Raw genomic sequence first — 14669 nt, forward strand, 5'->3', positions numbered from 1 at the left:
AGTACATTTACTGTAATTCTCTAGAGTAGAAAGTATCAATAATCAATGCACGATTTGATTTTCGATGAAATAAGAGAGAAAAGAGACGAAAGCAAGGATTATAACAATAGTAGCTTTGATATACAATATTTATACCATTACTCCATCCACATGAAAAGAATGCTTAAGGAACAGGTTTGATCCTGTAATCTTCGGCACTGCCAGTAGCACCCTAGTCCTGGTGGCTGCATTGAGTCTTTCAATGCAAAATTTAGAATCACAACATGACTTAACCACTAGAGGGAGTTTAAACAGCTAGTAAATACCATGCAAAATAGAGGGGCCACATTTTTTTTAAAGACCCTTTTTCTCTCTTGGAGTGGTCGCTATAACTTGCTTAAAAAACCCTTACAGAAATATTAATAATGGTATTTTAAATAGTGATAACATGTTAGTGTAGACTCCTTGTCTCTTTTCGATATTGAAAGTGTTTATTTTCAGGTGGTTAAAATACTGCCACCTTTGCCGTTAGCATAACGGTTTTTCTTGATTCTGTAGTAGTAGATACAACCCCAGTTTAATACTTATATCATCCTGGTAGGTTTTCCTTTAATTACATATTAGTCGACAAAGCCCTCTGTACATATTAAGAATTCAGGCTTTTGGTCCAGACAGACTGGAATTTTACCTTGCTTTTGTACTTTGTGCTGTGCAACCATAGACTATGGTTAACTGCTTTAAAACTCAAGGCTCCTCATCTGTAAAGCTGGGGTATGGAGTTTTTTAGGATTAAATCAGATCATGTATGCAAAATAGCTTAGTACATTTTTGAATCTAAAAAATGATAGTTTTTCTAGTGGCTATGCTAGATATATAAAGCTATTGATTGAATAAAATTTTCTCAATCATTCTTCCCAGATTTACCTCAACATCAAAGCCCCAAAGCAGGCAAATGCTAAGGCCCACCAAAGGGGCAATCCTTGTGCACCTGATCATATGGCAAGGCATGACTTATTTCTATGGCCAGCCTCAAGAAGAGCGCAAGAAATCACACCTTAAGAATCCGCATTTACTCAGAAAGTGGTAACCAGGAGTCCATGTTACTTGCCAGGCTCGTATCCACCTTTTAATAAGGACACCTCCAAAGGCCACAGAAGTCACCTCACTTTCATAAGAATTTTTTAAATAATTCTGTTTTCTTAGGACAGCTACAGAGTTGTGGAACTATCACTATTATCCAATTTTAGAACATTTTCATCACCCCCCAAGCCCCCAAAAACTCTGGACCCATTAGCAGTCACTCTCCAATCCTTGTCCCCAGCTCCCAGCAACTACTAATCAACTTTCTATCGCTACGGATTTGCCAGTCCTCGGCATTTCACATGCATGGATTTGTGCAATACATGGTCTTTGTGTTTGGCTTCTTTCATTAAGCACGGTGTTTTCAAGGTTCATTCATGTTGGAGCATCATGTACCAATACTTGTTTTTATGAATGAATAATATTCCACTGTAGGGATATATGACATTTCATTTATCCATCCATTCATTCATGAACCCTCGTGTTGCTCTCTCCTTTTGGTTATTAGGAATAATGCCGTTATGAACATTTGTATATGGGTTTTCATTTCTCTCAGGTAAATGCCTAGGAATGAAATGGCTAGGCCATAAGTTGACTCTATGTTTAAATTTTTTGAGAAGCTGCGAAATGATTTTTCCAAAGGAGCTGTATCATTTTCCATCCCCACCAGCATAATTTGAGGGTTCCAATTCCTCTATGTCATCACCAACATCTGTTATCGTCTACATTTTTGGTAACAGCCACCATAGTAGATGTGCAGTGGTATCTCAGATGGTTTGAAACGAATTGTCCTACTGATTAATGATGCAAAGTATCTTTCCATGTACTTATTGACCATTAATCTATCTTTTTAGAGAAATGCCTATATAAACCCTTTGCCCATTTTTAAAATTGGGTTGTCTTTTTTGAGTTATGAGTTCTTTATATATTCTGGATGCAGTCCCCCATTAGACACATTACCTGAAAACATTTTCTCCCATTCAGTAGGTGGGCCTTTCATTTTCTTGATGGTGTCCACTGAAGCACAAATTTAAAATTTTAATGAAATCTAATTTATATATTTTTTCTTTTGTCCCCTTCCTTTTGGGTACATATTCAAGAAATCACTTCCTAACATCATGAAAATTTACTCCTATATTTTCTTTGAAGAGTTCTTACAGTTTTAGCACTTATTTTTCGGTCTATCAGCCATTTCTAGTTTTTAAAAATGTATGGTGTGAGGTCGGGGCACAAATTCATTCCCTTGCATGTGGAGAAGGAAAACTGTTAAAGAGTTTTCACTAAACATATTTTGCTTAAATGAAGTGTGACAATATGTTATACATATACACATAAAGATATTCAGTTATTCATTCAAGAAATACAGACAGCAAGCACAATATTTTGAGATATGCAGTGATAATTTTTCTTCCTCTATTTTTCCCTTTCCTTCCCAACATTCAAGCAGACAGCAGGCTCTGGGCTTCCTTGCCTAGGAGATGTTTATGGCAAGTTGGCTTCCTGGCTTTTATTTTTTTCCACACACCTGAATTTGGGGACCACAGCTTCCCAGGGAAATTGATTCCAGTTGACCCTTGAACAACATGGGTTTGAACAGCATGAGTTGGTTTATATGTGAATTTTCTTTCGATGAAAATAGGATGGAAAGTATAGTATTTGAGAGATGTGAAACCTGCATATAGGAAGAGCTCACTTTTCATATATGTGGCTTCTGCAGGGCTATGGGACTTGAGAATGGTGGATTCAGGTAGGCCCGGCACAGGTTCCCTGTTTATACTGAGGGATGACTGTAATTACATTGTCCAGAAGAACAAGGAAGAACTGGGTTTTCACCTTCTTCCAGAGCATATAGGGAATCCCTGGAGATGCAGTTAGGAGGAAGAGAAGTAAAGAAGACGGTACTGAGAGAGAGGGGAGCTACACCCAGTTTCTCAGACATACTGCTGAGAAAAATGGCTGTGGGTGCATCTAATATCAAATGCATCCTCAGCCTAGATTCTCTCACCACAAGTCTGGCACAAGGCAGCCTTTAAGAGTCACCAAACCACAATGGCTTGGAACAAGAGGAACAATATGGCAACAACTGATGAAACATCAGAAGGGATACCCCACACACATGCACGCACTAACTGGAAGGACCACATACGAGGCAATTTAGGCACTTTGCCTGAAATTACAGTGTATCCCGAGAAAGCAAGGACCCATGATGAAACCCAAGATGCGCTACGGCTACCTTCTTCCCTCACCAGCAAGACAAAATGGTAACACAGAATCAGAAATGAGGTTTCTAGGAAGCAGCTGCACTTCTTGTACTCTTGATTATATGGACTGACACTCATACTTGCCACACACATATTGAGAACCTACTGTGTACAGGGCATCCTGCTAGGTTACCATGAGGTGGGAAATATAAAAGTCAACTAAACCATGGTTAGCTGAGACATTTATATAGTCAGGTAAGAACAAATATGCGTAAGTGTAGTTACCATTTATTGCACACTACCTGTGTGCATACCTTGTGCTACACTCTTTCTAAATGAATCTCATTCAATTGAATCTTCCCCACAATGAGTTTTTGATACACAGATGTTCGGAGTAGGCAAGAGACTTGCCCAATGAGCCAAAGTCTAGGCCCTTTGCAGTTAGGTCCACTCTGGTTCATGTACAACTGCTGTCAATGCACAAGTAGTCATTGGTGGAACATGTACATGAACCAGAGTGGACCTCACTGCAAAGCCCATTTTCATTGTCAAAGTTATGACTTTATCCAGTGGAGAGATCAACCTGAGGGCTGCCCTTTGATAGTCTAACATTCACTGGGCCTAGACTTTGGCTCATTTTTTCTAAGAGTTGGGATGGAGTTAATTCAAACCAACTTTCTCTAACTTGATGTTTAATGTACCTACTGGCAGGTGACTGGCTAGAAACCTGAGGTTAAACTGGAGACATTGGCCAGACTGGGCCTCATGATGACAGAACCCATGACCTTGACTGTAACTGCCAAAGCTCCTCTGAACAGTGAGGATTTTTAGTACCATTCACATCATCTATATGTACATCAAAGAAGTGACATAACTGATTTGGGGAGTGGGGGATGAGAAATAACCCACATTTCTCTTCTATGTGCAGAAGGAATAATTTGGTTACATAAGCATAATGAAAATTTTTCTTATAGGAAAAAATCTCATAGAGCTCTTTTGCTTTGAGATGAGGGCATGCAATTTGGTGCCTAAGAAAATATTTAAAATTCTTGCCTGCAGCTTCCTAGAAACAGTAAAATACGTTGACCCTGGCCAATGAAATGTTAATAGTTTTTCCTTAAGTATTAATCTACTGAACAAATGTGATAATGAAAGAAGTAGGCATATCAAGGCTGTGAGAGAGCCATGATTTACATATTTTCTGCTGCTGCTTCTGCTATTTGAGCCTGGGAAAATGACTAAAGCAAATCTCAAGTCCCAAAGAGCAGCATTTTGAGCCGTAGACAGAAACAGAAAACAGAAAAATTTAAATTATAAGGAACTAATAATGTCTCTTCTTTCGTGTCCTTTTTTGAAGAATAAATCTCTCCCCATTTGGGAGACATAATCACTTAACTTCCGTTTCCTCAAACCTAAACTCATTCAGAGCCCAGGACCCTCAGAAATCATTTAGTCCAATGTCCCATTTCATAAACGGACACATTTGAGATTCCGAGGTTAAATGACTTGTCCAACATCATGTGGTCATTAGAACAAAAATATGAAGATTTTAACTAAGTGGAAGGTAGTAACCTAGGGGTGAGAGGACCTGGATTCTCCCTCCTACACAGCTATTCATGAGCTTCTCTGTTTGTAAAATTCAAGTGTTAGGATTAGATGGTTTTGAAAAATCCTTTCCCTCTCGGAAGGGGTTACAATTCTGTGCACAGGAGCATCAGTAGTTTGTGTACGTTAGTTTACTGCTTTTATAAACACAAAAGCTTTCTTCACAGTTATAATGAAGAGGAAGTGTTTGTGGAGATCATGAGGATGGACTCTAAACACATTTCCTCAGCTGGGCATGGTGGCTCATGCCTGTGCTCCCAGCACTTTGGAAGGCCATGGTGGAAGGATCACTTGAGCCCAGGAGTTCTAGACCAGCCTGGGCAACATAAGGAGACCCCATCTCTACATATAATTTTTTAAAAATTAGCTGGGCGTGCTGGTATAAGCCTGTGGTCCCAGCTACTGAGGAGGCTAAGGTAGGAGGATTACCTGAGCCTGGGAGGTTGAGGCTGCAGTGAGCCATGATGTTGCCACTGACTCCAGCCTCGGTGACAGAGTGAGACCCTGTCTCTAAATAAATAAAGTCAGACTTCCAGCTCTTACACTTACTTGGAAGTAAGTGTAAAGTAAGTGTAAGTGGTGAAAGCCTGAATACATTAACACTCTGCACCTCCTCTGCAAAATGAAGACAGTAAGAGTATGTACCACATCTGGCCATTACAATGATTACCTTAAATAATACATGTCAAGAATTTAGCACAATGCTTGGCACATAGCAAGTGCTCGGTAAAAGGGGGCTGCCATTAGTGTCACCACAAAGTAAGCAGAGTTGGTGAATTTGTTTGGGTTATTAAGAAGGCATTCCCTCCTCTGGGCAGAGGCAGCCCAAGTGCTAAGGTCCCCAGCAAAGCCAGATCAAATTCTCTACCGCTGTGGGTCTAACTTTAAACAAAGAAATAAAGAAACCATTTCCCACCCTCCCTTATTCAAGTGCTCACTCTCAAGTGATAGCCAATGATATGTTTAAGTGTTTGGTTATAATACAGGGCTTCTAGAAAGCTCTTCTTCGGAGGGGGCCTACTTAGGTGGCCGGAATATTTCTGCTCTTTCCCTTTTCTTCTTTCTGCCTGGAATGAAGAAGCAATGATTGGGGTGCTGGCAGTCTACTGTGATCATGAGGGAAGGGCTAAAAGGCTTTCAGAGATTCAGTCCTTGAGTCAATAAATCAATGTCAGCAACCGCTGACCTCCAGACTTCTTTTTTCATGAGGAAAATAAACTCATGTACATGTTTTTGCTACTAAATCAAACTGCAATTCCGAACCCATACATCCTCCAAAATCTATTTTCTATCAACATACATTTGCAGATGTGCCTGGTCAGCCACTTGCTGCTGGCCGCTTAAGAGTCCCAAGTCGGGTGCTAAGTAGCTGATTTTCTTGAAAAATCACTTAGATTTAAAAATATATATATCCAAACTGTCCCCAAGGGCCTTACTATTCAAAGTAAGGTCAGCAGACCAACAGCATTAGTCTCACCCAGGAGCTTGTTAGAAATGCAGACTCTCTGGCCCCATTCCAGATTTACTGAATCAGAATCTTCATTTTAACAGGGTCGCCAGTGATTTCTGCACATAGTAAAGTTTGAGGCTCTGGACTAGGTTTCCTGGCTCTGCTCTGTCATCCCTCCTAAATGCTGCTGCCAGAATAATGTTCCTGGAACCCACCTAGTCACATCACCACCTTCTCAAAAGCTTTCAAGGGCTCCCGACTGCCTGTAGACTAAAGTTTAGACTCCTTAGCCTGATCATCAAGGCCCTCTATGATCTTGCACTATCCTGAAAATGCCCATCAAGGTGCCTGCCTTGCATTTAATCAATCGGTAGGCAATAACTAATTTTCTGCACAGAAGAAAAAAAATATGAGTGTGCATGAGAAACAATGCATTGTTTAATTCTGGCTTTACCATGCCAGCCACTGGGGATACAGTGGTACCAAAACCCAGGCATGATCCCTTGCCTTCAAAGAGCTTAGAGACAAATGAGAAGAGCAAGATTTTAAAAAGGAAATGAAAGTATATAATGACAAATTCTAAGTGCCAAGAAGGAAATGAATAGAGGGCAGGGATGTAGAGTAAGACAGACTGGTCAGAAGGAGGCCCTGAGGAGAGGGAGCCTGTTGTGGGGCTGGTCCAGGCAGAGGGGCCAGCAAGTGCAAAGTCCTGCTAGACAAATGTAGTGTGTCGAAGAATCAGAACAGAGGCTGTCCTTTCAGGCTTACCCAGAAAATAGATATCCTGGGAGGAAGGTAGCATAGGGTTCACCTTCCAAGTCACTTAAAGATGAAATGCTGAATTTCTCTTCTCCCTGATATAGGTCCTTCCCTGGGATCACTGATGAGTTAGCGAGCAGGGGATGCTGCAGAGTCGCTGAGTCCAGCCCTGGAAATCAGACCAAGCGAAATTCGAATCCCAGTTCCGCCACTTCCCGGCTGTCAACTCCCTTGACCTCCAAGCCTCTGCTTCCTGAGTTATAAAGTGGGGCTAAGGATGGAGCCAACTTCATGATTACTGTTGAGGGAGATAATGCTTGCACCCCCAGCACACTGCTGCCCACAACAGTGAGCACCTGAGTATCAGCGGTTTTAGGATTATGATGACTATTACCACCGTAAATTACTCCTAGCTTTCAGACAGAAGGCTCATTCCAGATATTCCTGTCCCCTCTGAGGCCTCCCGACCCTGCCAGCCCAGGCTACCTCCCCCGCGCACGGCCACCGTGACCCCAGCGCGGGCGCCGCCGCCGGACCCCCGTTACCTGGGGCCAAACGCGACTTGTCGCCACCTTGCGTCCTGGGCTCTGTCTCCCTCCCGGCTGCCTCCCGACCCCGCGGCTGCCGCGGCGGCGCCCCCAGCCCAGCCGGGCCCGGGCGGTGCGGGATGCCTCGGCGGGGCTGGCGGCGGCGGCGGCCGCGCTGCGCGCTCCGGCAGAGGGGAGGGGGCTCCGCGGCGGCGGCGGCGGCGGCGGCGGCAGCGGCTGCGGCGGCAGCGGCGGGCCCAGCGGGGGGCAGAGCCAAGAGGCGCGGCGGCGGCGGCGGCGGCAGCAGAGAAGGAGGAGGAGACGGAGGAGGATGCGGGGGGCTGCGGGCGGCGGCGCGGCCCTGTCCGCAGTGAAGCCCGCGGCGCCCAGGGCGCAGGGAGTGGCCGCCTCCTCCTGCGCACACCATTCCTGAGATGGCGGCAGCGGCTCAGCGGCGGCTCGGGGAGCCCAGGAGGGGCCGGCCGGGCGCGGGCTGAGCCCCGCAGGACCAGGAGCTCGCCCAGGGCCGGCGCAGCGGCAGAGCGCGGGGCCGGACGGCCTGCGGGAGCGGCGAGGCGGGGGACGGCCCCGGGGCGGAGCGCACGGCCTGGGGAGGCCGCGATGGCGAACTCGAGCGAGCCGAGCAGCGGCGGCGGCAGCGGCGGCGAGGCGGCAGCCCTGGGCCTCAAGCTGGCCACGCTCAGCCTGCTGCTGTGCGTGAGCTTGGCGGGCAACGTGCTTTTCGCACTGCTGATCGTGCGGGAGCGCAGCCTGCACCGCGCCCCGTACTACCTGCTGCTCGACCTGTGCCTGGCGGACGGGCTGCGCGCGCTCGCCTGCCTCCCGGCCGTCATGCTGGCGGCGCGGCGTGCGGCGGCCGCGGCGGGGGCGCCGCCGGGCGCGCTGGGCTGCAAGCTGCTCGCCTTCCTGGCCGCGCTCTTCTGCTTCCACGCCGCCTTCCTGCTGCTGGGCGTGGGCGTCACCCGCTACCTGGCCATCGCGCACCACCGCTTCTACGCCGAGCGCCTGGCCGGCTGGCCGTGCGCCGCCATGCTGGTGTGCGCCGCCTGGGCGCTGGCGCTGGCTGCGGCCTTCCCGCCGGTGCTGGATGGCGGCGGAGGCGACGACGAGGACGCGCCGTGTGCCCTGGAGCAGCGGCCCGACGGCGCCCCCGGCGCGTTGGGCTTCCTGCTGCTGCTGGCGGTGGTGGTGGGCGCCACGCACCTCGTCTACCTCCGCCTGCTCTTTTTCATCCACGACCGCCGCAAGATGCGGCCCGCGCGCCTGGTGCCCGCCGTCAGCCACGACTGGACCTTCCACGGCCCAGGCGCCACCGGCCAGGCGGCCGCCAACTGGACGGCGGGCTTCGGCCGCGGGCCCACGCCGCCCGCGCTTGTGGGCATCCGGCCCGCGGGGCCGGGCCGCGGCGCGCGCCGCCTCCTCGTGCTGGAAGAATTCAAGACCGAGAAGAGGCTGTGCAAGATGTTCTACGCCGTCACGCTGCTTTTCCTGCTTCTCTGGGGGCCCTACGTCGTGGCCAGCTACCTGCGGGTCCTGGTGCGGCCCGGCGCCGTCCCCCAGGCCTACCTGACGGCCTCCGTGTGGCTGACCTTCGCGCAGGCCGGCATCAACCCCGTCGTGTGCTTCCTCTTCAACAGGGAGCTGAGGGACTGCTTCAGGGCCCAGTTCCCCTGCTGCCAGAGCCCCCGGACCACCCAGGCGACCCATCCCTGCGACCTGAAAGGCATTGGTTTATGAGGGAGGCCCCGCCACGTAGACCCCCAACCCAGCCTTCCCCTTTGGCTTGGACGGTGACGTCGTTTCTTTCCCTTCTGGCCCGTTTAATTTTCTAAGCTGCCTTCAAAATGACTCGAAGTGGACAGACACTCGGATTGTACTGACTCCTTTGGGGGTGGGGTGGGTGAGGAGTAGGATGCTCAGCCCGCTCCAGCTGCGCACGTTCGTCCTCCTAACTCGACTTTCTTCCTGACAGTAGGCCCTGCAGTCTTTTTGTACCGGTACTGGCGTCTTTTATTCCATGCGTGGTTACTTTTTTTCTTTTTCTATAAAGGCTATACTAATTTTCTTCATGCAACGTTTCCTAAAGACCATGGCCAGTTTTCTACAGAAGCTATTTTTGACAACCTCAAGTGGCATTACATTTTGCAGTGAAGTAGAAGGAACCTAGGGGGACTTCTTCACAAGTTAGATTTCTTGAGGATCTTCTGTTGGAAGCAGGAGAAAGTGGGGGGAAAGTTGTCTGAAATGCCCTCTGAATTGCCGGCTGCGGGGTCCTTGTGCTGCGCCGGTGGTTTCAAAGTGTCAGCATGGATATTGAACTTAAAGAGCAGAGATGGAGTTCAGTAGCAAGGCAGTCATTTTTTTTTAAAGCAGTAAGTAACGAGTAAGATTTGGTTCCCGGTTTACTTTCTACTGCTAAAAACCATGTCAGTGACAGCTGCTCTCTGTATTATACCAATCTTGAATGGAAACATTTCTGTCAAGTTGTAAGTTTTAAAAGAGTAAAGTGTTCTGGTTAGTAATGGTGTGGAGACAAATACAGTATTGCATGTGTTTGTATGTACAGATTGTGATTCGAGGATTGGGAAGGCTCTGAGAAGCCGAGTACTACTTCAAAATTGTTTAAGTATTTTTTTGCCAATAAAAAATTAATTTTATGGAAATGGCTTGTGCTTTGAGAAGCCCAGTTTTATTCTGTCTTATGAAACTATTTTCCACTTTGAAAATTGTTCTTCTGTTGTTCATGGTATAAACAAATGGAATATAATGATACCCTCTTTCTAGGAAACAAAGCATTTCCTTAAACTGTTTGCTAGGTTAAGCTGTGCTGTTCTACTGATGGTTGTTTTAAATTAATAATGAGAACTATAATTTAAGTAATATTTGTTAGACATTATCATGTTAAACTGAAAGACTAAATTCTGCAAGTACTATATAATATTTTTTGCTTATAATGCTACATTTTTATTAATGTACTTTCCGTTTTGAGGATTTATATCTGTATTTCTCTTTGCATTATACAAATATACCAGTATTTTCATTCTGGAGTGGTGGTTTTGTTGTGGTGGTGTTGTTTGAGGCTGGAGTGGTACATGCATCTTAAGTATGTTACATGCCTCTAAGTATGTTATCTAAGGATAACATGTTCTGTGATCCTTTTAGCACATGTTATTTAGTTATAGATTTCATAGTTTCACCCTCAGCATATCCAAGACATGTGGCGGCTTAATTTAACATGCAAGATAAAAGTCTGCGAGTCTTTAAAGGGAAGAAGCAGTAGACATATACTGCTTTAAAACTTTTATTTATTTGGATGACAGAACATTTTAATGACTTCATTAAATGACATAAAAAAGGCTTTTAAATAAACATTTCAAACTCGAGTACAACAATCATTTTTGATAAAAGTACTAGGTAAAAATGGAGGCGATAGGTATTTTGAAACTTAGTTGAGTGTAATATAAACTATTAAATGTTCAGTCCAGTGGGGATAAGTTATGAAAAGAGAGTATGGTCAATTTAATTGATCTCTGGTAAATAGGCTATATGATTTGATTTTGTTGTGGAAATTAATCAGTCTATGAAGACAGTCTCATATGAGACAGTTACCCTATTTCTCCCCACATTATGGGTCCAGGTTGGCTTCAATCATCCAAAGGCCACACTGATCAGACACCACAGCCAACCCAAAGACAGAGGAGCCTAGGAAGTACATCTCTCATGTAACCCTCCATCTGCCCAGGTGATGTCAGTTAAAAAAATAAGAGGTTGGACCAGACTGTGATGGCTCAAGTCTAAACTTTGGGAGGCTGGGCAGAAGGATTGCTTGAAGCCAAGAGTTTGAGGCCAGCCTGAGCAACCTAGCCAGACCTCGTCTCTACAGGAAATTAGCTGAGTGTGGTAATGTGCACCTGTGGTCACAGCTATTGGGGAGGCTGAGGTCGAGGTTGCAGTGACTCATGACTGTGCCACTGCACTCTAGCCTGGATAGCAGAGTTCTTGAGGCCCTGTCTGAAGCCCCCCAAACAGAGATCACCAAGTTTCTGTGTATTTTCACACCTGGCATGGCACAGGAACCAACCCATCAAGTCTGACTCCTGAGCCACTCTAGCTTTGGGCAGCAGCTCAGCTGCACCAGAGATGACTTGTTGGCTTGACATAGCCTTGAATTCAAGGGATATTTTTTCATATGAGAATGCATAAGCTAGAGTTCTCAAATTCTAACATTCATACAAAGTACCTTAAGTGTTTGCATGATCCTCAGAGTCTTAGGAGGATGTGTTGAGTCCTGGGGAAAAGCATTTCAACAAGTTCCTCAGGTGGTTGGAGACAGACCTCCAGGACTTCATTGAGATATGATTTACTTCAGATATGGTGTGTTCAAACTTGGCTACCTGGGTTTTCTGTTTTTATGTTTTAAAGTTCTGATTAGATGAGGGAAAGCACAATTTCTAGTGACAGTTCAGGTGACAGTAAGTAGCAAGAAATAACAGCCAACTGTAAAGAAAACAAGAACCAAAAGAGGCAGAGAAACAAGTTATCAAGGAGAAGGTGAAGAGGTACAAAAGGCCACCCCAAATAGCTTTTAGGATCGCTGAATCTATTAACGTGTGCTTTGATTATTAATTACATTAATAAAAAATTATCCAAAAGAAGGTTAGTTGTGTCCACAATACTCCACTTATCATACCAGCACAGGTCCCAAGTATTTAGGGAAGATTAAAATTGCTTATTTTAATTATTTGGGAAATCAATTTAGCGGAGCTTCCTCACCTGCCCACGGAGTTGTCACTATACTTGAAGCAATAGAAAACAGGCTTCTTGTACATACATCTTTGTATGTTCTAGCATGGAATTATTGGGTAAAAACAAGCATTTTTAGGACTTTTGATATCAAATAGTTTTGTAGAAGGACGATGTGTCTACGTATCTGTTTAAATGTACACCTGACATATTCTTTTTTTTTTTTTTTTTGAGACAGAGTCTTGCTCTGTCACCCAGGCTGGAGGGCAGTGGCATGATCTCAGCTCAATGCAACCTCTCTTCATGTTCAAGTAGGATTACAGCTCAGCCTCCCAAGTAGCTAGGATTACAGGCACCTGCCACCATGCCCAACTAATTTTTGTATTTTTAGCAGAGACAGGGTTTTGCCATGTTGGCCAGGCTGGTCTCCAACTCTTGGCCTCAGGTGGTTCATCTGCCTTGGCCTCCCAAAGTGCTGGGATTACAGGTGTGACATATTCATTTTTTTAAATGAAATATCTTAAGCAAAGCGGGGAAACATGTAATAAATCAGTAACAATAATGATAATCTCTGTGTCCACTACTCAGCCTTACCAAATGTCATATTGGTTTCTACTGTTCCGTTTCTCTTTTCCCTTCCTTCCTTCTCTCCTTCTTATTTCTTAAGAAATAAAATGGCACAATTATTTCTCCTAAATCGTTGGTCTCACTGTTAGCCCTCTACATTCTAAAATGCCTTGCTCCTTAACAGGGGAAAGGGCCCCAGGTCCTGGGGCTGACTCAGAAGCCAATTCCTGTGTTGAGCAGTACAGAAGGACACAGGGATACGGATGGGGTAGCACTCTTACTAAAGAGATAGTAGGCGTGGTGGCTCATGCCTGTAATCCCAACACTTTGGGAGGTCAAGGCAGGCAGATCGCCTGAGGCCAGAAGTTTGAGACCAACCTGGCCAGCATGCCAAAGCCCCGTCTCTACTAGAAATACAAAAATTAGCCAGGCGTGGTGATGCATGCCTGTAGTTTCAGCGACTCAGGAGGCTGACGTGGGAGGATCAATTAAGCCCAGGAGGTGGAGGTTGCAGTAAGCTAAGATCACACCACTGTACTCTGGCCTGGGGGACAGCTCGAGATTCCATCTCAAAAAAAAAAAAAAGTTAGCAGGCTAATTGGGAAAACTTGGCAAATGTACCCAAAACCACAAAGCAAGGCAGAACATGGGGTAGATGCCAAAAGAGGGATCTAGATAAAGAGCTCGGGAATACCGAAGAGATCAGGTATCATCATCGATTGTCTAGAAAGGAGGGAAAAAGAAACCCCGAAGACTGAAACAGAAATTGTCCAGGTTCCATCTCTCTCTCCTCCTGGGTTCTTACATTTCTTTCTGACTCCTTCTGCACTCTCTGCACTCTGGAATCCATTTTCCAAAATGCATTTCTCTAAGCAAAATAAAACCGCATAATTCCCTCTTCAAAGGTTTTTCTTCCAATTCTATCCAAATAGTCAAGTGCTGGTAAGGAATGTGGTCATTTTAGTGGAGGAAGTTTTTTACATAAAACCATGCTGTGAAGAGAGCCAGCAAAGACACCATTGACCAGAAATGTCAGAACTGAATAGAAATTAAACAGGTAGCCCTGAAAAGTGCCACTTCAACACCCTCCAAAAGGAGGAGAAGGGGAAATGGCAGGTTTATACCACAGAGAAGGGTATTTCCTGCTTTCATTAAGGAAAAAAAAGGGCAGGGAAAAGGCTCAGTAGGTACCCAACCAACTCTGTATCCTAGTTGAAGCATTTGAGATAAATAAACAGCTCGAACTTAATATCTGAAAGTCTGAAGTTTTGAAGTCATTTCAAATTACACAGAGAAATCATGCAAAAACATTTTAAGCTGCAACGTCAAGGCATAAATGTAATATTTGTATTTCTCAGTTACATTTAGGAGACAGATAAATTAAAGCTATCACTACTTGGCTTCTAGTAGAAATAATTTAGTCATTTATAAATTAAGTTTTAAGTGGCCAGACCAATCTAGGTGGAAAGTATGTAAACTGTTGGAAAAGTGTATATTTAAACATTTCCCTGAAAAATGTATATTATCTGAACTATGCCAATCCGCATAGCTTTCTGGGATGGAAATCTTATTTTCTGCCAGAAAATGATATCCAAGAAGCATACATTCTTTTTTCTTTTCTTTTTTCTTTTTTTTGAGACGGAATGTTGCTCTGTTGCCCAGGCTAGAGGCAATGGTGCGATCTCAGCTCACTGCAACCTCCACCTCCCGGGTACAAGCAATTCTCCTGCTTTAGCC

The 14669-nt window shown here is 45.2% G+C and overlaps 2 protein-coding genes across 3 annotated transcripts in view; one reads left to right on the forward strand and one right to left on the reverse strand.

The window, feature by feature from the left end:
- Positions 1–8562, reverse strand: part of EIF4E3 (eukaryotic translation initiation factor 4E family member 3) — a 72330-nt gene extending 63768 nt beyond the window's left edge. Inside the window, exons 1-2 of one of the 2 annotated variants that reach the window (XM_032289667.1) lie at positions 7620–7734; positions 7084–7243 (exon numbers count right to left, since the gene is read on the reverse strand). The gene's annotated coding sequence lies outside the window, so the exon portion shown is untranslated. Of the gene's footprint in view, positions 1–7083; positions 7244–7619; positions 7735–8393 lie in introns of those variants that run through there. The other variant, XM_032289668.1, reaches the window with a different exon arrangement.
- Positions 7879–10669, forward strand: GPR27 (G protein-coupled receptor 27). The gene has a single exon (XM_032289663.1). The coding sequence runs from the start codon at positions 8223–8225 to the stop codon at positions 9357–9359; it is 1137 nt and encodes a 378-aa protein (XP_032145554.1). The 5' UTR covers positions 7879–8222; the 3' UTR covers positions 9360–10669.
- Positions 10670–14669: the final 4000 nt, after the last annotated feature.

Source organism: Sapajus apella, unplaced genomic scaffold, assembly GCF_009761245.1.
Source record: "Sapajus apella isolate SASKATOON/1434 unplaced genomic scaffold, GSC_monkey_1.0 scaffold23, whole genome shotgun sequence".
Taxonomy (NCBI): domain Eukaryota; kingdom Metazoa; phylum Chordata; class Mammalia; order Primates; family Cebidae; genus Sapajus; species Sapajus apella.

Coding starts and splice junctions, on each gene's coding strand:
- GPR27 (XM_032289663.1), top strand. CDS start 8,223: ATGGCGAACTCGAGCGAGCCGAGCAGCGGCGGCGGCAGCGGCGGCGAG.